This window comes from Octodon degus, unplaced genomic scaffold (genome assembly GCF_000260255.1).
Source record: "Octodon degus isolate 3935 unplaced genomic scaffold, OctDeg1.0 scaffold00087, whole genome shotgun sequence".
In the NCBI taxonomy this organism is placed as follows: domain Eukaryota; kingdom Metazoa; phylum Chordata; class Mammalia; order Rodentia; family Octodontidae; genus Octodon; species Octodon degus.
The window spans coordinates 1,380,676-1,406,731 of record NW_004524663.1 but is presented as its reverse complement, the minus strand read 5'-3'; the positions used below and the strand labels follow the sequence as shown (position 1 = coordinate 1,406,731).

The 26,056-nt window shown below is 44.4% G+C and overlaps 1 protein-coding gene across 1 annotated transcript in view; it reads right to left on the bottom strand.

The window, feature by feature from the left end:
* The window catches only part of Tmem2 (transmembrane protein 2), an 80,946-nt gene extending 56,337 nt beyond the window's left edge, over nt 1-24,609 (bottom strand). Inside the window, exons 1-2 of the mRNA XM_012515999.2 lie at nt 24,237-24,609; nt 6,498-6,840 (exon numbers count right to left, since the gene is read on the bottom strand). Coding sequence (XP_012371453.1) covers nt 6,498-6,828 — 331 coding nt within the window. The 5' untranslated portion in view covers nt 6,829-6,840; nt 24,237-24,609. The remainder of the gene's footprint in view (nt 1-6,497; nt 6,841-24,236) is intronic.
* Nucleotides 24,610-26,056: the final 1,447 nt, after the last annotated feature.

The window sequence follows — 26,056 nt, the reverse complement described above, 5'->3', positions numbered from 1 at the left end:
ATCTGCTTATGCACAGTGAATCACAAAGTCTTGACAGTACTGCCATACCAGCACCTACTCTAAGGCAGGAGCAGACAGCAGCACTGTCTTCAGCCACGCACACTTGGCTATGGTCTATACCTACACGTTCCCCTGCAAAGGCTCACACAGCCTTAAGGCATGGCTACTGCCGGGGGCTTTTAGGTAGATTTATGTTAGAGATCAAGAGCGAAGAGCCCAGCAGTATGATTTAAAACACTGAAGTTCGGTCCGAGAGGAAGCTCTAGCAGAGCTGTGGGCTACAAACACAGGGCCGAGGACTTGACTGCTGAGAAGGAACAGGAGAGTAGAAAAGGTGGCCTGCGGGCCTCACAAGATGCCACAGGACTCCACGCTTCCTCAAAATTGCCAGTGAAAGTATGCTTCGAGAAGACAGCCCCAGAGCACTGTGTTCCAGAACAGCAGCAGCACAGAGCACCTGCTCCTCAGAATCAGGTTCAGGATGCGCAGAGATCCAGATGCTCGGCCCCTACAGCCATGAAAGAGGGAAGCCTGGCTTTCGGTCCAGCTGGCAGCAGACTGGCACCTCCACATGCTGCTGGTTTGAGGCACATGCAAAATCAAGAGTTGTGGGGTTAGAAAGGCTTCTAGTCAGATTTCACAAGAAGGCCTGGAAGGCAGGCAGCATCCCCCTGAAGAGACAGTGTGTGAAGCCGAAGGTGCAGTGCAGACTCCAGAAGTTTCAAGAAGCTAGGAACGTGGACCAACTGAGGAAAACTGCAAGGAGAGAGTATAGCAGGCTCAAGCGAGAGGTCATGGGAGCTCCAACCACTGCAAGTGCTAGAGGGGCTGAGCCACCCAAGCCTTTGGAGGTCACATATAGCCACAGATTGCCTCAGACGCTGCACATGCAACTACGGGACTTCTCGTTTGCCCTGTTGGATTTTGGACTTGCTTTGGTTCCATTCCCTGGGATGCCTGTTTGCAACCTTTGAGATGGAAATATCTATTGCACATTATTGAATGTCAGAAGTATTTAGCTTTCTTTTCATTTGTACAGGGGCTCACAGCTAAGAGTTCACCCTAAATCTCAGTGGACTTGGATTTTTTAACGATGCTGAAACTGTTGCGACTTGGCAACTCTTGGAGATGGTCTAAATGCCTTTTGCCTAAAAGAATGTGCTTGAGTCTTTGGGAGGCTTGGGACAGAATCTTATAGTCTGTGTCTGGATGCCCCAAAAGCCTCATGCAGTAACAGGGGAGGGGCTTTGACTGAATCTAGTGTGTGATGCTGGGATTTTTAAAAACGTGATCAGTTCACTGATTGCTTTGGCACTGCCTTAATCCCAGCAGCCTAGAAAGAGTATAAATAAGGCAGAAAGACACTTTTAAGGTCCCTTGTTGCTTTTGCTGTCTTCCCTCACCACGAAAGGTTGTCCATCTGCTATGTGCCACCCTTCTTTGGAGCTGATGGATTAGGTGAACCCCCTACTAACTGGGAGCTAAGCACATCTTTCCTCCCTGAACTCTGGGCATTGGGTATTTTGTCTCAGCCACAAGAAAAATAACTAAGATGTTTTCCTAACAAAATTGCAGAAATATGATGTCTCAATTTCAGCTGTTAAGGAATTACAAACCAGAAGAGCCAACCCCAAGATTGCTCAGTAACTTGAGTGATATGGAAGTTTCTATTTAAGAAATGAGATTCTTTTTTTTTTTTTCTCTGACGTTATTTGGCATAGGGTCTCGCTGCGCAGCTCAGACTCGTAGTGATCCTCCTGTCATCAGCCTCCCCAGTACTGGGATTACAGGCATACATCACCATGCCCAGACTCACTGGCTAACTCAGCGCATCCAGGGCTGGGGCCAGCGCAGCATGTGGTGTCAGGTATGGAACCCCAGTCCCTGCGCTTGCCTTAGCAGGCACTTAGTCCACTGTACTAGGGTTCCTCATTAGAATTAGAATTTGTCCACTGAACAGGTGATAATGAAAACAGCTATTTATCTATGAAATCTTTCCATTTTATCAGCTACTTGTATTTGTTCATTATTAATTTGTCCACTTCTGTTAGATACTGTCAAATTTCCAAAGCACAGAATGAGTTCATTTTCTATGCTCATTTTTAAGCCAGTCTGGGAGAAAAAGCCTCTATGTCTATAACAATTAAATGCTGAAAAATGTGGTGGTTATGTTAGGTGCAAATGACTTCAAACCTAGCAGGGATGGGGCTAAAGTAACTCAGCTTAGTGGAATAAGTGTCACTAACCCAGGTCCTTAATGGACAGCAGAGCACCAAAGGCAAATCATATGAGAAATGGCCCAAGTGTCCCCACCATCCAAGTTTGATCATTCAAGTTAGAATAGCAAGTCACCTATATATAAGCTAGCAAAAATAGGAACTAGCAAGACACACTTGAGCACCATCAGAAGACTTTTAGTTAAGGTAGAAAGTACACATTAAGGAAAAAATACAGAGATTTTATACAGAATATATTTTACAGAAGAAAACAATTCCAAGGGCTGGCTAGACAGCTCAGCGGACTAAAGCGCCTGCTTAGGCAGACACAAGGACTAGGTTCCATCCTCGGAGCGCAGGTGTGCTGTGCTGGCCCCACCCCCAGGGCATGCTGAGACAGCCACTGAGACTGGGCGTGGTGGTGCAGGCCTGTAATCCCAGGTCCTGGGAGGCTGAAAACAGGAGGATCACTATTAGTCCCATCTGCGTAGTGAGACCCTGTAGTATGTAAAAAAAAAAAAGGAAAAAAAAGAAAGAAGACGACAATTCCAGCCAGGTGCAATGTCATACGTCTATCTACAATCTCAGCTACTGAGGAGGCTGAGGCTGCAATATCTCACGTTTAAGGTCAGCCCAGGCAATTCAATGTGGCCTTTTTCAAAACAGAATTGTTTTTTTAAAAGGGCTAGAGATTGTAGCTCAGTATTCTCTTGGTTCAATTGCTATTACCACAAAAAAAAAAAAAAAAAAAAACCAGATTATTCATTCTAGGTCTTCATCTGGAACTTGCGCAACCCCAAAGCATTCATATTTCAAAACCCTTACATTGCCCCAGGCTTACGCTTCTTCATGGAGGTGACAGTAACTACAGTTAAAATTAGCCTCGTTAGTTAAGCCCTTGGCAATTATTTCATAGACTTAATTTTTCTCACAGGATTACAAGGGTGAAGGTGTAGCTCAGTGACAGAATTCTTGCTTAGCACACATGAGGATTCCATACCAGCACCACAAAAAAATGAAAGTAAAAATAATCCTAATACTTTTCTTCCCATCAAAGAAGTAAAAAAGCTCAAAATTTTTCCGACTTCATACTGAGGATATCTTGGACCTTTCTTCAGCCTCCCTGTCGTCCCATAAAACTTCTAGCTGGAATTCTCCATGGTATTATTTACAAGGCAAATCCATGCCCCATGTAACAAACACTGTACTCAGCCAACACAGCGCATGGAAACCCAGGCTTCTGGGATCCAGGGCCTACTAATGTAGTTATATGCCTTCTCTTAATTGTTTATCATTATTCCCCAGGAGGGCACACCTCACCAGAACAATCACCAAGAGTTCCAGTCTGTGTCTTTCCAGTAAAATGTACTTAATGAGAAAATGTGTCGTGTACAGAAAGCCCTGAAAAACAGTTTAGACAGCCCCACTTCCCGGCAGCCCAGTGGCAGAGCAGTGAGGGCTCTGTAACACGAAGACCACAGTAAGGCTGGCCCTTACGTCCGTCAGCACACCAGAACTTTCCGCCGATAGTCTGCACTCGCGCTGCCAAACCGCGAAACTAAAGAACGCTGACTCAAGGAACCGCATCAGCAGTTCGCGTCCTAGGAAAGCCAGAGCTTGAAGCTCCCATTTCCAACCCGTCTAGCAACCCTCCACTGCAGATGCCTTGGCAAGGTCGAACCAGCAGCAGTGAACCTGGCTATTCCACTGGGGAGAGGAGATAGGGTGGTAATACAGTTCTACTGCAAGCAAGCAACAGAATCCATTTGTGCACTCATAACGTGGTCTACTTGCCTGGGTCAACAGAGATGTTAATACGAGCGCCTCTTTTACTGTCTGTTCTCTTAGAAATACTGAATATAGTCCCCTGTCCCCTCTCCCCACTCCATGTGGACATTAAAACTAATGAAATCCCTAAGGCACCACAGAAAACTGAACAGTATTTCTAAGTCTTAAAAATAGTGTGATTACAGCTGGCCAAATAGCTCAGCGGAATAAAGCCCCTGCAAGCAGGCACGGGGCCGGGGTTCGATTCCTGGGCTTACCATGCCGGCCCCACCCCCGGGACGTGCTAAAACAGTAATTGAGACTGGGCATGGTGGTGCGCACCTGTAATCCCAGGATTTAGGAGGCTGTAAACGGGAGAATCACTACACGTCCAATCCTGTAGTGAGACCCTGAACACCCTGTAGACCCTTTCCTAAAAATACAAAAAAAAAAAAAAAAAATAGTGTGATGCACTTCAACTGTTTCAACCATTTAAAAAGACATCTAACTTGACAAAAAAATCTGTTGTAAACTTTATTTTTTAAAGAAACGGACAAGTATTTTGGTGTCCAATTGAGGTTATAGTGGTATGATTTTTTTTATTTTTATTTATTTATTTATTTATTTGCAGAACCTGGGACTGAACTCAGGCCCTTGTGCTTGCCAGGCAAGTGCTTATTCTACTGAGCCATCTCCCAGGCCCCCATAGTGGTATGATTCTGCCATAGTCCAGAGCCTCGATTTTCAGACAGGTACATTAGGTTTTGCTTTGTTTTTTACACACACCCATGTTTATAACAGCATAATTTTTAACAGCTAAATCTCAAAAACAGCCCAAGTGCCCCATAAACCAGAGAATGGGTAAAGCTGATGTAGTTTCTTCCAACAATGGAATACTTCTTTGCCATTAAGGATAAGCTTGAAATTTTCAAGCTAAATGGTTGCACCTGAAACCATGCTCGTAATGAAATAAATTGGACAAACATGTTAAAATCCTGCATCGTTCCTCCAAGTGTGATAAACCAAAAGTACAAATAAGGGCCGAGATATAAAACAGATACTGGGAAATGGAAAGAAAATGTTCAAATGGAAAGGAGAGCAAGGGAAGGGTATGGGGGAAGAAAGGAAGGAACGAACAGACGGAAAAGAGAACAAATAGAAGTATAAGACAGAAATAAAAGCTTTTGTAAACCATGAGTAAAAGAGACTGAAGGAAGGGGAGGGGTAGGGAAAACCGGAGCAAACATATCCGGTATAGGTCCAAATTCTCTACGATCAATGTTAACCATTATGCATATTTAAAACGTGCCACACATTGCGTTAGCCTATGAGGCAATTCTTTATTGGTGTCATCATCGAAGCTGGCTGGCAACAAACTTCTTCAAAACCATTCAGAGTAAATGCATTACCATCACATAGGTGATCTGATGTCTTAAAAAAAGCAAAGACCATTTAAAAAATTAAAATCTCCTTAACTATGAAGTAATCAGTGATTCTGAGACAAAAAAATAACAGACGTTATACATCCTGATGGAAATTTCTCCTTAAGGATGTACAGCCTCTCTTTTGGAAGTATATTACCAAATCCATTTCAAACTATAAAACACAAGTATTGTTTTTAGTCACTTCATTTTTAAATCAAATCTCATTACTACTTATGACCAAAAATAAATGTTGGCATTCTAAAAACCATACTTTGTCCCCAAGGATGAAACTGGGCCACTAGAAGAATTCTGCAAAGGCTCAAAAGCATTTCCAAAAGGGATGCCTCAAGAACAATTGGAGGGGACTGGGGAAATCGCTCAGCAATCTAAGCGCCAGCCTGGCAAGCACAAGGACCTGAGTTTGAACCTTGGTACATGGGCTGGCCAGCCCCTAAACCAGGCATGGTGGCACAGACCGTGATCCCAGTGCTGGGGAGGCTGAGATAGGAGGATCACTATGAGTCAGAACTGCGTAGCAAGACCCTGTGTCAAATAAATAAATAAGAGCAATCTGAGGGGTGGCGAGACAGCTTAGTGGACCAAGTGGCTGCTTAGGCAAGCACAGGGACCAGGGTTTGATCCCTGGCACTATGCCAGCCCTGCCACCGGGCACACTGAGCTGGCCACTGAAACTGGGCATGGTAGCGCATGCCTGTAATCCCAGCACTGGGGAGGCTGAAAGCAGGAGGATCGCTATGAGTCCAACCTGCGTAGTGAGACCCTGTACCAAATACAAAAATTAAAAAAAAAAAAAAAAAAAAAAAAAAAAAAGAACAATTTGAGTACCAGGACAAAGTAGAAAAACAGAAAAGACCAATCCTTCAATTTTCTAATTTCCAATGGAATCCCTGAGCAACTTATTCTCATTTACAAGCAGTTACACTTCATATTACCTGCACAATAAAGCTAAATTAATGCAATAAAAGCTCTTAAAAATTACTGTATTTCCTCCCCATCTCTCCTTCTGGAAAATGTCCTGTGCACAGACACAAGCGCACACACATGCACACACAAACACACATACACTTACCATCTGGAGCATACTTTGAGGCTATTCCTAAAATGACTGCAAGGGTAACAAAAAACGAGAAACTGGCTATCGCAAAGCAGATGAACGTATTCTTGTGTCTCTTCTGCTTCCTGCTGTCTCTCTGGATTTGCTGTTCTTCAGGCGAGAACGCAAAGGTTGTCTGGGCTTCTTGTCTGATGGAGGTGGATTTAGCTGATGCTTGACTCTTTGGAGGAGGAGGGGGGCGCAGGGGGACAACCTTCCCTGGAACATAACCAGGTGAGCGGTGACTGCTTCCATTCTGAGGTTGTACAAAAGCAGGGGACTGTCCCCTGGAACCAGTGGCATACATGATACCTTAACACTGCAAAAAAAAAAAAAAGCCAAAACAATTTTAAATAAGACTCAGTATGTAAAACATTATGACATTTTATTATTGTACAGTATATATAACAACAATTGACATCTTAGCCATTTTTAGGTTGAGCAGCATCAAGTCTACACAAAGTTGGGCAATCATGACCACTACCAGAATTTTTCATCCACCATCTTTAAGTACCCCCCCATCCCTCCCAGACCACTGCAGTGCCTTTTTTCTTTCCTTTTGTATTTAGTACAGGGTATACAGGGTGTACAGGGTCTACAGGGTCAGGCTCGTAGTGATTCTGTTTTCAGCCTCCCAAGCGCTGGGATTACAGGCACGCGCCACCACACCCAGTCTCAATCACTGTCTCAGCGTGCTCCACTCCGGGGACAGGGCTGGCACAGCAGGCCTGGGGATTGAACCCAGCCACTGTGCTCTGCCTTAGCAGGCGCTTTCGTCTGCTGAGCTATCTGGCCAGTCCTATTCTTCTTAAAACTACCAAGTCAGCACACATCCTGTAAGACAAACCTTCCCCAGTTGGCTAATGCTGCTGTTTCTCCACCCCACTAACGACCTGTGAGCACTAATGCCAGGGCTACACCCCAAACAATTAAATCAGAATGCTTAAGCCTGGGATCCAAGCATCTGTATTTTTAAAGTCCTCCCCTACTGACTCAAATGAACATCCAGAGCCCACTGCTCTCACCCACTGATCTCCTTTTCAGTGGGCATAAACATCACCAGGGAAGCTGATTAAAGATGTAGGCTCCCAGGCTTTTTGCGCTGTGAATCTGGCCTATCTGGTATAGAAGTTCTGGATTTTACATTTTTTAAAAAATATACCTTGGTGGCACTGAAGTAAGCGCATGCTTTGAGTATTACTACATTAAGGTCTTCAAATTAAAGTTAAAAGTCTACATGGTAAATGAGGATCCCAGGGGAGCCTAGAAAAGTTTTGAAAGATAGGCAGCATTTTGGGGAGTTGAATTCTCTAACTCTACCACATGGGTAAGCAAGTTAAGTATTTCTCCTTGTGTTCTCACTTAACTGTGTACTCTGAATCTATACAGTAAGAAGGTCTGAAGTCTAGCCTATCTGTTCAAATCCTGAAATTAAATTTAACAAGCAGCACTCAAATATTCCAGTTCAGATTTTAAAAGAACTCATGTGCGCTTACTGCCAAGCACCTTACTCCACACCCTGTTATTTACATACTTCATAAAACAAATCTCCAAGTAAGCACCACCATCCCCACTTGCCTAGGAGAAATCTTGAGGCCTAGAAAGGTTAACGAATTTTCCCCAGTATCACACAGTCAGCAGGCACCGAGACTCAAGTTCAGGCTCTGAACAGTTATGCTACTGTGTCTGGCCTAGCTAGCGACAGGCAATAACTCCAACAGCCGGGCATGGTGGCACATGTCTGTAATCCCAGCACTGCCCAGGAGGCTGAGGCAGTTAAGACTGCCATGAGTTCAAGGCCAGCGTGGGCTACACAGTGAGACCTTGTCTTGAAAAAAAAAAAAGAACATCTTTTGCCATAGCGTAATCAGAATTGTGCTCAGCTTGAGAGGACATATTAATCATCTGACATTTTCATGCTGAAGTTCACTAGACTATACAGTACATGAATTTTTTTTTTTTTTAACCTGAGAAAAGCTGACACAGAAAAAGTCTAGTCCTCTCTTATTTTCTTATGTTCTTTATAGCAGTGGTCCCCAAGCTTTCGGGCACCAGAAGACTGATTAATTTCATTGAAGACAATTTTTCCAAGAAGAGTAAGTAGGGAAGTATCCGTTGGGATTATTTTTGTTTTTGTTTGGGTTTTTTTTTTAATGTTTTTTATACATAAGCATTACTTTCCCAGCTCTACCTCCTCCATTCCACCTCAAATCATAGGGCATTAGAATGCTCATAAACAGGGTTACAACCCAGGCCTTCACAGTGTGTACTCCTACGATAATCTGAGGCCATCACTGCAGGGACAGGAGGCAGAGCTCAGGACTAAGGTGAGTGATAGGGAGAAGCTGTAAATAAACATGAAGTTACTCTTCATCACTTGCCCCCTCACTATGGTCTCCCAGGGTTGGGGAACCCTGCTTTAGAGTCAGGACTAGAATAAGTTTTAAATGAAACTTGACTAACTGTGAAAGAAGGAAGGGAGAGAGAAGGAAGAGCCAGTCAGCTAAACCATAAATACCATACTACAGTGACCATGGCCCAGGTATACAACCTTGGCCTTGTCTAGTGGGTCCACTCCTCAACACGTAGGACAGCTCGGTCTCCTGACTCCTTTCCATAACCTTTCTTCGCCAAATAACAAGCCAATTTCTTCCTAAAGCCCTGCATTGCTCCATACTGTCAGCAAACCCATCAAACACAAATAGTTATTAGAAATGCTGCCAATGAGCCCACCTAAGACCCAAAGGACCAGAAAATTTTTGGGGACAGAAAGGAAGCCAGATCAGGAACTGTTGATTTTATTCAGGGCAAAGATCATTCTAAAGTCAGAGTGTCTGTGCAAAATACCTGGTTTGTGAGATTTGATTTGTGAACAAAAGTAATTATTTAGAAGAAGCCTATGTTTCATGACTAGGGGAAACACTGCCACTCAAGGGGAAGCAGGAGAAACTGTGGCATGTGCCAAGCAGAAGACAAAAATAATAGATACATCGCACAGGGACAAAGGAAGGAGGACAACAAAGACCCTCTGTAGCCTCCACTAACAAATGCAGAAACTAAACTAGATATTCTTGAGGGCCAGCCTCGTGAGGGAGGGGTCACAACCATAATGTGCGCTCACAGGGAGGGGGCACCTTGGAGTCTGGGCTTCAAACATCTGATGCCTCATTGTTGCAGGGTGAGAGGCTGTCATTTACCAGGCTGAAGGGTCCTTTTGTAAAGATAATGTCACCACAAACAAAAGGAAGGCAGTAAGCAGCTCAATGGAGCAACCAGCCTGCTGAGAATAATTTGTGCCTTCAAGGTCATAAAATGGCAACCTGACAGGATATTCAGGCCGTGTGTCCCATAAACTAAAAAGGCTTGCATGCGTACACATGTATAAATGCAGTCAGAAGACATGCAGAGAGAACATTAGCTCTCTTTTACTGAAACACATTCATACATAAGCATTCCTACCCTCGAAATTAAAATAGAAAGTAGAAAAAAAAATCGTTTTTCATCAGACAGTGCCCTCAGCTCATTAAAATTTTTATAAAGATATGTTACAATTACCTTTAAGATTTCATTTCCCTTTTTTTAAAAACCTTTGAATCAATTACTTTAAAACTCGACTGGCAGCTAGCTATGGATCTAAATCATTGACAGGCAAAAATGGCACTTCCCTCGTGAGCGTGCTCCGGTGTCAGAAGGCAGCGAGGGGAGCTGCGGAGACCTGGGAGAGCCGCAGAGCTGACAAGAAGCACAGCTCCTGAGCTCAGCTTGAAACCAGTCCCTTGGAAGGCAGGTGGAACTGGACAAGGAAGCAAAACGGTGCTGGGGTTCCTAAGCTACCGCAACACTGCTGCCGGGTCCTTCCAGGCATTCAACTACTGTGGGGCGTGTGTTTTGAGGGGCAAAGGAGGGGCCTCCTGGATGAAAGATAATGAAAAGTTTCCTCTGGCATTCAAGACTTCAATGCAGGGCCGGCCAAATAGCTCAGCAGATTAAAGCACCTGCAACAACTTCTGACATTGCCAGTCCTACGGAAAACCCACTACTATTATGGACTACTGGACTATACTGGAATATTTCGCAGAATTCACACATCTACAACATTTAAATGACAATGGAATACCCTTCTCTGACAAAACTAAACAAAAAAGGGGCTAAAAATGAACGACCATTTTGTATCTGTATATTCAAAATACTTAGGATAGCTATACAGCTACTTTCTCTTAATTCAATGAGTAGAAAGATTTGTTCTAATAGTGTTTGTGGACAGGATTCATGTCTGCATCTTGTACAATGAATAACCACTAAGACAACAATATGCAATGTATTAATTATTGAAACTGTGCTAGTAATCAGTTTTGAAACTGTCTCATTTGCTATTTGTTTCTCAATAAAATTTTTTTAAAAATAAATAAATAAAAAATAAAGTGACTGCAAGCAGGCACAGGGGCCAGGGGTTCTACCCCTGGGCCTGCAGTGCCCGCCCCATCCCCAGAGGCGCTGAGACACCCACTGAGATTGGGCGTGGTGGTGCATGCTTGTAATTCCAGCTCTTGGAAGGTTGTAAACAGGTGGATCACTACAAATCTAATCTAGTAGTGAGACCCTGAACACCCTGTAGACCCTTCTCTAAAATACGAAAAAAAAAAAACTTCAATGCAAGCATGAGGTACCATTGTAACTTGACTATAGAACACTACTTCAATTTATTACTCTGTGTGTGTGTGTGTGTGTGTGTGTGTGTGTGTGTGTGTGAATTGCATGCCCTTTTTCAAGGGTTGTAATAAACTTCTCCTAAGGAGAAAGTTCTTAATACATAGAAAGAGCACATCAATATTCCATAATTTAAGGACTGTCACACTCTGACAGATCCTAAAGTGAGAGAGAAAATCCAAAACGGCATACTCTAAGTTATTCAACTGCAACTGGAAATGCATTTCCTGGTATTTTAGGCACCATTTTGGGTATCTAGATGTTCCTCGAAAGAATGACTATGTATATATTTGCTGGATGATAAAAAGTGACAAGCAAAAAAGCTTATTCTCAATCAAGCAACTAAGAACTTACACTGGCAGGGATCAGGGCTTACCTCAGTAACACAGCAAGATCCCCAGAACCGAAAGGAAACTTTTGGTTTCATGCAAGAAACATGCAAGCTAGTCAAATATTAAAAGAAGACAATTAAATTACTAAGACTATAAAAATGTCACATTAACTGAAAAGACATAAAAACAAAAAGACTAGGCCGGGCATGGGGGCGCATGCCTGGAATCCTAGCACTCAGGAGGCAGAGGCAGGAGGATCACTGCAAGTTGGAAACCAACTTGAGCTACAAGGCCAGCCTCAACTGCATAGTGAGACCCTGTCTCAAAAAGGCAAAAACAACAACAACAAAAAAAACCTATGCACAAAACATGATTTCATCTTTATGACATTTTTCCAAATTAATACTATGAACAGAAAGCAAATTAACAGCTGCCTTAGGGAAGAGGGATAAAAAGATTGACTGACTGCAAAGGGAAATATTTTTAAGGGTGATTGAAATATATCTTGATTGTGGAATGAGTTCACAGATGTGTACAGCTATCCAAACTCACTGAGCTATAATATTTAACATTCCCAATTAACTCTACATAAAAGTACTTCTCATTCATTCACCCCACCATGGACTTCTGTTGTCATTTGCAATTTGAGACTAAAATGAATAAAGCTATTGTTCCTTAAAAAAAAAAAAAAAGACTAGAAAAAAGTAAGTATCCAAAGAAGTACTTTTAATTCTCAATAGTTCCCCAAAAGATGCTTTAAAACTCACTTATAAATAAAATACTTGGGGCCGCAGAGATAGCTCAGTGGTCTAAGCATCTGCCTAGGCAAGTGTAGGGACCAGGGTTCGACGCCCGGCCCCACCTCCGGGCACACTGAGCCAGCCACTGAGACCCAGTGTGGTGGCGCGTGCCTGTAATCCCAGTGCTGGGAAGGCTAAAACAGGATCGCTACGAGTCTGAACTATGTCGCAAAACCCTGTATCAAATACATAACATTTTAAAAAAGAAAACTCTAAAGATTCCACCAAAATGGTAAAAATGAGTATATCTCCCCAAACAGTTAAATGTGGGAGGAATATATATATATATATATATATATATATATATATATATTTTTTGGTAAGAGCATTCAAATTATTTGATACTTTATAATGTATAATCACCAAAAGCAATAATTTTGAAAATTCAATAACACTGAAGGAGACCATGCTTTTTTTAACCCGAAGGAGGAGTGATTATGAGAACACTGAGATATCCTTATGCAATTTTCAGACATGGGGGGTACTCTGTCCCCCACAAAGCCTCTCGAGATTCCCGTTTACAACCTGTTCGCTTTCCCTTGTTCGAACTCTTAGAGGATCAACCAGGCTTTGGGCCCGTGACTCAGTTAATTTAGGTCCCTGTTCATCTGCGGACTCCAAGCTTCTTGAGACCTCACCCACATACACCCTCCATAAGTGGCAGTTGAACTTAGTCTACAAATTCCTCCAAAGGCATCTGATATCAACGCCAGATATGCAGACATTCACATGGAAGAAACACATGGCCAAAAAAATTAAGTGTCCTTTCACTCAGAGAGCTGTTTGATTTTGTGGAATGAATAAACTCCCACAGAATCTGTTCAACCACCACAGAATCTTCCATATTTCTGTTTATGTCTTGCAGTCTCTGTCTTTCCCTCCCTTTCTCAAACACACACACACACACACACACACACACACACATTGAGATTAGAATTAATCATTTAACCTTTCTTTGATATCCTTGTGGCTCTGGGAAATTTAACCTCTAACAGCATCTCTGATTTGGGTGAAATTAAGAATGTGTATTGGGCCAGCGGTATAGCTCAGCGGACTAAGAGCTTGCTTAGGTAAGCGCAGGGGCCAGGGTTCGATCCCTAGTTCCGCGTGTTGTGCCGGCCCCACCCCCAGGTGCATTCAGCCTGTGATGGAGTCCAGGCACAGTGGTGCATGCCTGTAATCCCAGTACTTGGGAGGCAGAAATCAGGAGGATCACTACAAGTCTGGGCTGTGTAGTGAGACCATGCACAAAAAATAATAAATAAAAATTTAAAAATTCCTTTTTGGGGCCGGGGAGACGGCTCAGTGGAACAAGCGCTTCCCTGGCAAGTGCAAGGGCCTGAGTTCAATCCCCAGTTCTGGAAAGAAAAAAAAAAATGTGTATTAATTCAAGCAAAAAAGTCAATGTATTAACTATGGCAAAATGCAATTCTAATATGAAACCTAACAAGTAACTAAAAGGTAAAGACTTTTTTTTTTTTTTTTTTCCTGTGGAACCTGGGATTGAACTCAGGCCCTTGCGCTTTCCAGGGAAGCGCTTATTCTACTGAGCCATCTCCCCCGACCCAAGGTAAGGACTTCTAATGATAGAGCAAGCAAGTTACCTGGACAAGTTTAACCTTTCATGATGTTTTGCAATACAGTAGTGGGAACCACACACTACGAAGTGTACTACCACATGGGTAGGAGGAAAACATTCCATTCTGTTTTATATATTTATGCTAACAGCCAAGAAATGCTACACTCAAAGCGAAAGTCCTCAAAACACAGACAGCAATAGTAGTTCAAAGCTAGAAAGAGTTCTTTTAAAAAGCTAAGAGGTTTATTTTTCGTCTCTATTCCCAAGATGCTAAAATGAAAACAAATTCCCTGCTATGCATGCTTATCGCTTCCTCCACAGTTGAGGACACTTGTCCCCAGGCCATGCCACCAGTCCCCAAGCCATCTAGCCCTCCCATGCAATGCAGAAAGGGACCCACCACTCAGAATCACAACATGTATATCAATCTCATTGTACTGAATACATAATGAAAATGCAACTCCTTTGATTCATTTATGTTCTTTCAAATGCCACCTAAGCTTTCCATGGGGATGTATTTTTAAAAGGAAATTCCACGCAGGAATAGACAGAAGCCAGAATGACGGAATCAAGTTTTTCTCTTTTTGGACGGACATAATTTTGAAACAATATTCAACCTAAGGGTCAATTCTATAAATGAAAGTCTTTTATTTTCCAAGAGTTTCCATAACTAGTCAAAATTTGGCTTTTTATTAAGATTCTGGAAGATCTCGTTAACACATTGACTGATATACTTAAGAAGTAAAAATACTCAACAAACAGAGAAAAAAAAAAAAAAAAAGGCTTGAAAAATAAGACATGCCAGAAAAGGTACCTGAATCATCAAGAAAAATACCATAAATTTCACTATTATTAGTAGTACTTCTGAGCCAACAAAGTAACCTACTCCTAACTGATTTGAAACTTCAATTAATGATTCCAAATTCCCAGAGCCAAGATACAGAAAAACACCAAAGCGATTTTCAGGTTTTGGAGTTTGTTTTTTAGGAGACTGGGAGAGGGGTAATTTCATTCAGTTTTATTTTAGATTCAGATTACTGTGTGTTAATAAACAACTAGTTCCATGTCATAAAACCATCCAATAAGGAACAGCAGAGTTGACTTTTTTTAGAGCCTTTAACTTTTCAATTTTTCAAATAAATCCTTAAGTGTGATGAATACAGTCATAAAGATCATGAACTCTAGAATATGTAGATTTTCTGGAGCAAAGAATTTGGGGGTTTCTTTTTTATATATAGTGTACAGTAATATACTGGATTATATACTCTATTTCCAGAGCATACAGACTAAAATGCACTTTTCTAAAACAATTTTAAGAAATTTAGCAAAAATCCTAGGTCTCTACATATAGGTAGTGGGGGGGGGGCCTTCAACAAACTTTTTGTTAAAAAAGTTAAGTCACTTTCTTTCAAGATTGGTGTACTTTTGTGTAAGCATACTCCCCAAAAAACACCTCAAAACCTGTCAACAAGACAGCACCTTTACACTGCACAACCAGTCCGGTCCCCACTCGATCCCACACTTGTCATATTCTTTATTCTCTTTCCTTGCACTCTCAGAAGCAGTAACGTTCACGGCCACCCGCAAATGCCTGGCACACTCACGAAGAGTAACAGGCTCTGCAGTTAGCTCACTTATTTTTATCCTGGTTCTCTTGTACCGAGCTGACTGTACTCAGGCCAATGTCCACGGATAGGCATGGAATACATCAACCCTTAAGGATAAACCACCCTTAAGAAATGACAGGGAAGGGGCCAGGGAGATGGCTCCGTGGAATAAGCGCTTCCCTGGCAAGCCCAAGGGCCTGAGTTCAATCCCCAATTCTGGGGGAAAAAAAAGTGATAGGATAAAGGTTGAGAAATTCCAATTATACACTATTCCCCTACCTCCTTTCTCCATTTGATTGACACAGACACATGGTGAATGGTATTCTCCAAATGAACCATGTATTACTGAAATTATCTTCTTCCTCACAAGGAAAAACTCCAAAGCACACTAACTTTAAGAAAACATAATACAGCTTAATTACAAGAAGCATTTTGAACCTATTCCAAGAAGACTTAACTTTGTTTTCATAAATCTGTCACTAAGCACTAGAGTATTACTGAAGTTTTTTAAAAACAAAAAAAAAATTATTGTTCCTGCACAGAAATTCATTTTTTAGTGAACGGACGGATACCCTCTGAGAAAACTGTGATCATGATGATAACAAAAATTAAAATACTAAGAGTTTGCTTATCCTGAGAACAATCAAACTAAAATGGCTATGGTCTACATGTAGAGGAATTCAGATTGGCAATTAGCTACAATTTCACTAAAGGAGATACACACCCTTGACAAATTATGATAGAATCTGTTATTAAGATATGGGTCCCTCAAAACAGAGTTTTTGTTTATGATGCCTGATGTCAAAAATAAAGCAAGGAAGTACTTTCTAATGGGAGAGCTAAATACGTGAACTTTAAGAAGCATTTTAAATTCATTCTTTAACTCCCAACCTTTATAGGACTTGTCTGACTTTTCTGACATCAAACCTACTAATTAAGCCTATCTTTTTTTCCATTGTGGTAAACGCATCCACAAGAAGCAATCCTTGACTCTAAACCCTAGATGGTTGATATAACCAAAAGACTAAAGAACATCACTGTATCAAAAAGAAGCTAAAAGGAAAAAAAGAAAAACATAGTTCCACAGACCAGAGGGAGGTCGGGTGGGAGCAGTAAAGAATATCTAGGACACTTGCTCCAGCACATGCAACATTTTTAAAAAGCAAAGCAATAGGCCTTCGGGTCAAAGTAAAGAACTACTAACAAAATTACGGGAGGGCCTTGATGGGCAGACCAATCCAAAATAGTCACTCACATTAAATGCCACATAATCAAACTGCAACTTTAAGAACAGTGATTCCACAAATAATTTCTTTTCCTAAAAACAGGCGATTCCAGTCTACCTAAATTCATGGAACAATAAAGACCACTCTGCTTTCACTCTTACAAACACAAGCTAAAGTCACTCAGCTTTCTCCTATTGTTCTATTTCTCACCATGTAAAGTAAAACCCTCTGTTCAGCTAGGGCCTGCGGGTAGGGGCCCTCATCCCATTTTGTAGAATAGAGCATAAATCTCAAATAAAGGCCTGTAGATCCCTAACTACGTTTGCTAGATTTTTGTCTTCTGACAGAACTAAGGTATCAACTCAACCTAGAAAATATGACAAAAAGGGTCATCTTACCAATCAGTCATTCTCTGCTTTTCTGTTACTTTTCTCCCCTTTATTATCCCTCTGGTTCCTTGCCCTCATTAATTCTGTTGCAAAGCTGCTCCCCTGTTCTCTCCCCCACCCCCACGCTCTGCAGACCAACCCCCCCACCCCCCTTGTTCCCAAAGGGCTGGAGAGACAGAAGAGGCCTCCACCCCGCTGACATTGAAGGATGGCTGCGCGGAGCACACACAATGGCCGTGCAGGCCTGCCATCAGCCTGCAGCTGGCCTGCCAAGAAAGAACCAAAGCGGAAGCCTGACTTGAGGGAGGCTGATTTAATTAAGGTTACAACAAAGGGCAGGGCTGCCTGTGGGATGCATTCTCTGCAGTGTCAGGGGAGACACTTTCAAATGCTCTTCAAGAAGAAAGAGCCAAGAAACTTGTGTTGGTAGAATGGCAAAAGGTGGGGGGAAGATGCAGCGATAGAGATGAGCTTGGTAAGCAAGCACAGGCTCCCCAAGAGCTCATGATCTTAAAACTTACTGACCCTGAAACGCAATGGCAATAGGAAATATTATGTTCTGACACACCTTTCAAACCAAGAACTATGCCAGATGAATAATAAGATGTCAAATTGAAATGATCCCAGGCTACTAACCCATCATTAAAGCAATGTTTCCACTAGTGGCAAGAAACTGTAATAGGCAGCCTAGTTTTAATATAATTTTAGCCACTGGGAGCAAAACCTTCTCAAAACCTTCTTAGTTCTTCAGCAGCTATTGAGACAGGCTTCTGCTAAACAATGAAGACAGAGTAATGAAAAAATATTTACATGTGTATGGTCCCCACAGGAGCCAGCATAAAGGGAGAGAAGAGATGGCTCAAGGAAACAAGCAAGTTCAGTAAAGAGCAAAGAAACTGGGCAAGAGGGTCTGAAAAGGTGGGTGGAGGAGTCTGTTCAATCGCTATGAGTAGAACAGAGTTTAAATTTTCTACAAGCCCTAGCAAATTCACTCACCCAAATCTTCACCATCAGACTGCCACTGGTAACTTCTTTACTTTGTGAATGTGCTCTAAAATCTATCACTGAATCCTGCCACTAACATGACCACAAACTGCCCTGCAATGACCAAGACATCAGGACAAACAGCAGACCCACGAAATCTCACATGCGTTTTTGAAGACTGACGGACAGGATGTCACCTGCAGGTGTCTCCCATGCCAAAAGAGTAACAGCTGTATCTTGTCCCCACCTCAGACAAGTGAAATCCAGGCCGAACACAGGGACCACATCATGCCTTCTCACCGGTTTCCTAGATGCTTGCCAAGACTCCAGAGTGTCAGAGCGTCAAAAGGCAGGACCCTCCTGGTGGCTAGACTTGGAGTTGCTAAACAGGGACGGCTGAAAACAAGACAGGCAAAGAAGGGCTGCGCAGTGGGCTGTAGCACTACAAGCACACACAGGAAACAAGAAACAAGCCAACAGAGCAACCAGACCTCGTGGAAAAGTTACCCCCTAGCAGCCACCAGACTGGGAAGTGTGGCCATAGGGTAAGGCCATGCCATATCTAAGCAGCATAAACACTTGGGGAGGCAGGAGTTGTCATTAATCAAAAGATTCATTAACACAGCTGAAAAGGCTATTCAGCACTCATTTGGCCTTCTGAGCTGCACCTTCATCCACATCCTGATTCAGATCAAATTGCCAACTCTTCATCTTCAGCAGCACTTACATGTGTCTGAATATGCTACAAGCCTGCTGGGAAGCTGGTATTCTAAGTATCTATGAAGCGGTTAGAGCCACATCTTTTTCATTCATGAAGTATAACTTTTGAAAGAACTCCATATAAAGCTGATTTTACAGTGATGGCGCTGATGATATCAAAAAGTTATTATGGGCTTGGGGGGAGTTTTTCTATTTTAACCACAATTTTTTAAAACATCTCAATGTGATATTTTTCTCATTCCTTCTGAAACAAGATTCGGGCATTTTTCCTTCTGCTAAATTACGCTCGCTAATCCCAAAAATGTTAGTAATTAATTTTTCAGTTTCATTGTATGTGAAAACTGTTCATTTTTCATGGAAATAAGTCACCATTACCAGGCACTTTTATGACAAAAGAAGGCTTATGATCTCCCAAGAGCAAGCCAATAACTAGGTAAACTCTAAATCAATAATAGTTCTTACACTTTTTCTTTAAATGTATTTGGTAAAGGGTCTCACTTATGGAGTGACCCTCCAATTTTCAGCCTCCCCACTGCTGGGATTACAAGCATGTGCCACAGGGCCAACACAGCATGTAGTGCCAGGAATCGAACCCAGTCCCTGTGCTTGCCAAGCAGATGCTTAGTCCACTGAGCTATCTTGTCAGCTCTAGGTTTTACTCTTCAGAGACTCAGTAGCCACACCCAACCAAGACATTTACTTGATAGTAGATATTTGTATGTTTCAAGATACATACTTCCATCTAACTCACAGTCAGGTGGACAGTTCTTTTCTCACTGACTCAGTATGGACTGTCTTAAATTACAATGTTTTCTGGCACCAATGTCAGAAGAGCAGCTGAATATAGTATTATTAAATATATTTCTTAATACAGTAAAGCTAAGAATAAAATCATGAGTATAGTAAAGAATGCCATCATTGCCTGCAAGCAGGTGCAGGGGCCAGGGGTTCGATTCCTGGGCCTACCACGCCAGCCACAGCAGTTGAGACTGGGTGTGGTAGCGCAGCCTATAATCCTAGCTCTTGGGAGGCTATAAACAGGCGGATCACTAAAAAGCCTGATCTAGCAGTGAGACTCTGAACACCCTGTAGACCCTTCCCTAAAAAAAAAAAAATGCCATCATCTCTCCTCAGCAATTTTTCATAATACAAAATTCTCATAAAATAATGCCAGACTTCCCTGATACAACAAATATAAAAGGTTTGTCATTCTCCAGGATATAAAGAAAATAGGTATCTGGTTACACGGCTAATCTAATAATAATTTTAAAACAGATTCGACTTGTAGATCAAAGCACTGGTTCATTAGGAAAGCTTCTAATCTGTCATTTGTTAAAAAGAGATATTTTCAGAAGGACCCTATGCCGCATTTATTTTGATAATGTACACAGCAACCAGCAATGCCTTGATATTTTAGAACTGGAACAAAATTTTTGCTGAACACATTTCCTGACAACCGCCATTAAAGGCTCCTCAAAGCAAGTTCAGGGAAAACAAAAGAACACAAACTATTTCTAGTATGCGTTTATGTGATGATTCACAAGGCAAATCTGAATGTTTCCAGGAACTTGCTTGTTTGAAAAAGTATCTACTTGTTTTCAAATGTGTCTCTTTTTTGTAATAGAAAAGGCCAGGAAGGCTAACATTTTAAATCTTACTTCCTTATTTGATAGAAACCCATTAGAAGTAACATCACCCACTACGTGCACAACCTAATGCGTAAGAACTCGGCAACAAGAAGACATCAGCCTTAAGCTGGGGCCCAATAGACTCCTGCACTCAAATATGCATTACTTGACCATTAAAACAGCAACTGCTAACAAAGCCAAACAAGAATAAACGAGCATAGGAGGAGGGGAAAGTGTTGGCCGCAAGAAACAAAGGAGTATCTTGACCCAGCTCAGGCATTAATTCACTATAGGACCTTAACTGCTTAGGTAGCCTCTCTGGGTCTTAACTTCCTTATTTTAACATTATTTATAAGATTCCTTGTAACTGCATGCTAAGATTCAGCATATGGAGCACCATCCAGAAAATGTTCATACAGAACTTAGCTCCTCTCACCAAAGCAGTCATATTTAACTTGATAGCTTTAAATATCTGAGCTGGGCTTTGCACCAAAGACAATCCATTAAGGTGTCAGATGAGCTGAAGTCCATTTCAAGCAGAAAGCTAAAGCAAGCTTACAGATGCAAGCTTTCCCTGGACAGCAGCTGCTACTGGTGAGAGAACAGCCTTTCTTCAACTGTCTAGTTGAGAATTACTACACTTCCCTTTACAAATGGAGAAAACCGCTAAGTTTCATGGCCTCAAAAAATGCAAAATCATAGTGTTGTTTTTCTTTTTTCTCTCCCATTTTCACCTTAGGTGAGAAGAGTGTTGAAGCACCAGTTTGGTGTGGGAGGCATGGGGACAACCATGGATGTTACAATACAAACTCAGACAAGCCTTTCTTCATTAAATTACTGTAGTAGCCAGCCATTTCTTCTAATTAATGCTCAAAACTCAAATGGAATGAAATGCTTTCCAGTGGTTGGGAAGGGAAGAGGCCTGGACAAGTGAGGAGCACCACATACCAACAGCCAGCCTGAAGTCCAAAGACTTGCTCCCAAGATGGGGTTTAGAACATTCTGAAAAGGGCCAATACAATGGAAATCTGTAGCAGATCAACTGGTTGAGTTATGGTTAACTACTTATAGTTTTAAAACACATGCATATCTTGAAATAACCTTTTCATACTAGACAGCTGTAGCATACACAGTAAACTAGTCCTATAAATAGTAAATTTAAATCGAATTAAATCTTCGGGATGGTCCATAAAACATTTAAAAATTTACTTTACAGAAGAATAAAAGTAGAGGATTCTCTAATGGCAAATGATTAGCAATTATCAGAGACTTCTTCTAAACCTTGGTCCAACTTCAAGTTCTTTACATTTCAAAATGGTGCCATGGCACCAATTTTCAGTCTCCACTATTGTGTCTGATTTAATAAATCTCATCTCTTTTTTAGGCTAGGGATGTAGCTCTGTGGTAGAGCTCTGGCCTAGCATGGTGAAACCTTGAATGCAATCACTCATACTGCCACCAAAAATATATTTTTTTCCTAAAAACTCCTCTACCACCCCAACCCCATTCACTTCCTCCTCTGGCTTCTTAAAAAATTCTCCTCAGCACTTACACACTTACTGGTCCTTCTCATTGTTCATTTCCTGTCATCCCCTGCCCACTTGCCAGCCTCATTTCCACGGAAGAGCATGTCTTTCTCATCTTTACAGTCAGGTACCTTCATACCCTTAGGCTTCTGCAGCTGCAACCTCTCCCTTCAACTCCCTCTTTTTACCAACAAAACAGTCCACAATGCGAGAAATTCCTTCCATAGGCCTGGCACACAACAGGTGATCAATACCTTAATTCAATGGAAAAATGAGCTAGGTGGCTGGCTGGTCAGAGTGATGATATACTACTCATAAATATTTTAAAGCACTTCGCCACATAGATATTTATATACAGTATTCCCACTATGAGTAAACTGTAAATCCAGTTGTGATCATTGGTGTTTTCTCTCTGCAATGTGATTCCTCTTTCTCAACTTCTGAAACTTGCCCAGAAGCCCACACAGCTAGTATGGAGTACTTTCAACTTGAGAAATGACTCAGCAGTGTACTTTGTCTTTTCATTTTCTAGGTAGCTCAGTCTAGAAAATGAGGGCAGGCTTGAGTCTACCAGAAGATCAGAGACACTGGCCCACTCAGGTTTCCTTGTTGTGAAAGTGAGGCTTCCAAAACTTCACTAGTTACAAGCTACACCAAGGAGGAGTCAATTAACCATGACTGGGGAACCCCATACACACACACACACACACACACACACACATACACACACGGAACTAGTCCTCAACTTACTCTCCCATCTACAGGTGATGGATGATTCAGCATGCCCTTTTAACCTGGTTTTCTCAGCACAGATACACACTCATCAGATAAAACAGCATGGGCAAGACGGAGCTGGAAGCCTACCTGGAAGTTCCTCACCGGCTACTTCAGACACAGATAGCTGAATGGAATCATTTCAATGTATACAATGGATAAGACACCATAATGTGACAGTTTTCTAAGTAGAGGTCTAGTGCACTGCATACTGCTCTGCTCTGCCCAGAAATGCAAACCTAAAGAATCCTTGAACAGGTAACACAGCCTGAACGTGATGACCAGACGAATTCTGCAAGAGTAAGTTCTTTTCACGGATCCACTAAACTTTAATAACTCTATGCTACCCACCCAAAGAACTATAGGGCAAAGTGTTTCACGTGTATTTGTTTTGAGCGGCCATCTCCAGCGGTTACGCCTGGCAGCCCTGGGAATTCAATCAGCCCCAAACTCCGATGAAGCCTCTCCTCCTCCCTTTTTCTCCTAATTGTTTTCACTTTACACTGCAAGTACTCACAAGACCTCTGCACACCCTCAACACGTGCAGCTGCGCAGCCCGGCTGCAAGTGGCTGTCTCTATGGCACAAGGCGCGTGAACTCCAAGTAGTGCGCCGCTCCAGTGCAGGACCAAAGTTGGGAAAATTATCAGTCCATCCATCGTTAACCTCAGCTGCTGATGAAAGCAAGCATCTATCAATGTCTGTTTTCCTAACCTTACCGGAGACTTATTTAAGAGCTGTTTCCGCTCCGCGGAGAGCTCTGGTGACACACATCACCCCACAGCAGAGAACCCGGGGTCAGGGCTCGGCTCCATCACTGAGAGTGCAATAACTACGGGGCCTTACCTGCCCCACCGCGGGTCCCACGCCCACCCAGGACCGCCCACCCCTACAACGCAAAGCTGAGAGCGGATCCGAAGGCAAAGCTGCGCCCAATTTTACAGCCTCGCCTCAGACTAAGAAAAGGCCAGGTGAAGAAGGGAGGACCCCCCGCCAGCCCAGGGCAACCGGCAGAGACAAAGATCCCCCACCGAGGATAAGCGTGAGGGGGACGCCGCCCTGACCTTGCACTGTAGCCGGCTTCCTGTGCGGTTCATTGCCTGGCCCTGGCCCTCCCCGAAAGTTTACGGCTGTCCACGCTGACTTTCAAAGATCCATTGTTCCCATTCCCGTGAGCACAAGCAGAAAAGCGAAGGAGAAAACAGGAATCAGGCCCTGGCCCCAGGAACCGTTCTCACTGCAAGCCCCGACTTCGGGGACGCGGGCGCTCGGCATCGGGGCGAGCGGGTCGAGCGGGGCCGCCGGGGCTGGCAGTTGTCGCTGCGCTGCACCGCCCCCGGGAGCCAGGCGGCCCCGCGGGGCGCCAAGGTGCGCGAGGCGGGGTCGGCACCCGCGGGCCCGGGACGGCCGAGGAGGCGGAGCCTGGCCGGCAAGCGCCGCTCACCTCCCTCCGCTGCGGCGTCGGGAACTCGGCTCAGGTGCCTACGCGGTGGCCCCGAGAGGGCGGGCGGCGCCGGCGTGCGCGGGGTCGGGGCCGGATCTCCTCGCCATGGCAGAAGCCGCGTCCGCCCGGAGCTGAGCCGCTGTCCTCGGGGCGCGCGCGTCCCTCCGCCTCCGCCTCCGCCTCCGCCAGCCCCGACCCGGCGCGGGGCCTCCGCTCGGCGTTCGCGCTCCTTCTGCTCCCGGAGGAAGAGGAAGGGAATCGCGTCCCGCCGCGCTGGCCTGGGCCCCGAGACAATAGGCGGAGGCGGCCGCGCGGAGCGGAGCGAGTCCCCGGCGGCGCCGGTCCCGGGTCAGCTCACGACAATCGCACTCAGCCTCCGCCGGCCGGAGGAGCCGCCGGCTGTGTTCCGCGGGCCCCGCTGCGGATGGGGCGGGCGCCGGGGCCCGGGAGGGCGGGGCGGGGGAGGAGCCCGGGACCGGGAAGGCGGGGCGGGGGAGGAGCCCGGGACCGGGAAGGCGGGGGCTGCGCAGGACTCCGCCTGCCACCTCCGCGGGCCGAGAGCCGAGCCTGCGGGCTCAGAGCCGCTTGCCGCCGCCAGCGGGAGCAGCGCCCGGGCGCACGCGGCAGCAGGGCCCCATCCGCGCCTGAAGAGGGGGTAGGACTCTTCCAGGGCACCCCTCGCCGAGCCTGACACTGCCGCCGGGTACCGCGGGCCGAACCTGAGCTTACACACACACCCACCTCCTCCCCTGAGCCCCCAGTACCCCGCGGTGGAACTCGTCCTCACTCGCCCAGCAACCCTGAGATAGACACACCTCCTCGGGGACCCGGACAGGACCAACTCGGCGTCCCCTGGTCCACAAAGGAACGTCCACGTCCCCCCAATATTTTCTGTGCATCAAGTTGGCGCACCTCGGCTGCCCTCACCTGGCCAGCCGCGGGCGCTGGATCCTAAGGCCTCGGAAAGACCCTGCCCGCTCCAGGATCAGAGCAGGTCTGCCGGTAGCTTGGAACAGCCCCAGCATCCGGCTTTCGAGCCAGGATAAATAGACCTGCGCCTCCCTACAGCTCCGGCCCGCGCCGCTCGGGAGTGGCTGCCGCCTGCGGGGGGCGGGAGTGGGAGGGTCTGAAAGCCTCAGCCCAGAGGGGCCCAACACCCACGCACCTCTGTGTGAACCCAGCGCAGGTCCCGCGAGTCCTAGCCACCACCGCGCGCCCCCCTTGCGGGAGCTGCTGTCACAGATGAAAATCCTTGGCCGCCACCGAGGGCGCGGCCAGGCTTCGTCGATGGGACCCACGAGGTCCCTAGCTAATGACAGCTGCAGGACTGCCAAATCCGGGTCGTCGTCATCCTCTATTTAATTCAGAATTGGAAGCCTTCCCGCGAGGGAACCCTTTCAGTAAATACTGTACAGAGGATTGCTCACTTTTCAGGCTTGCTGGTGCTTTTGTTTCCCCCGCCCTTCCAATAAAACATCAGTCATGTCGGGATGACAACTCACCCGGCAGGCAGGAAGGGGAATACGGGGAGGGGGCGGTTCTGTAAGGGGTAACCAAGTCTTGGCTGAGGCTAAGAATCCCCAGGAGAGTGGAGAAAATCGCTTTCCCAGACGTTGTATCCACTCTCCTGAAGAACAGAGGTGTCTGGAAATGTAAATTGCGGACACGGTGCTAGAATGAGTCCACAATTAATTAAAACCTTAAAAAAATTAAAACATTAGACAGATTCCCCACCCCCCATAGTCACTTCTTTTGAGACTTTTAAGGTCCCTGGTCCCTTTCTCAGTCACTGTTGCTTTTGAGTACTGAAATAGAATATA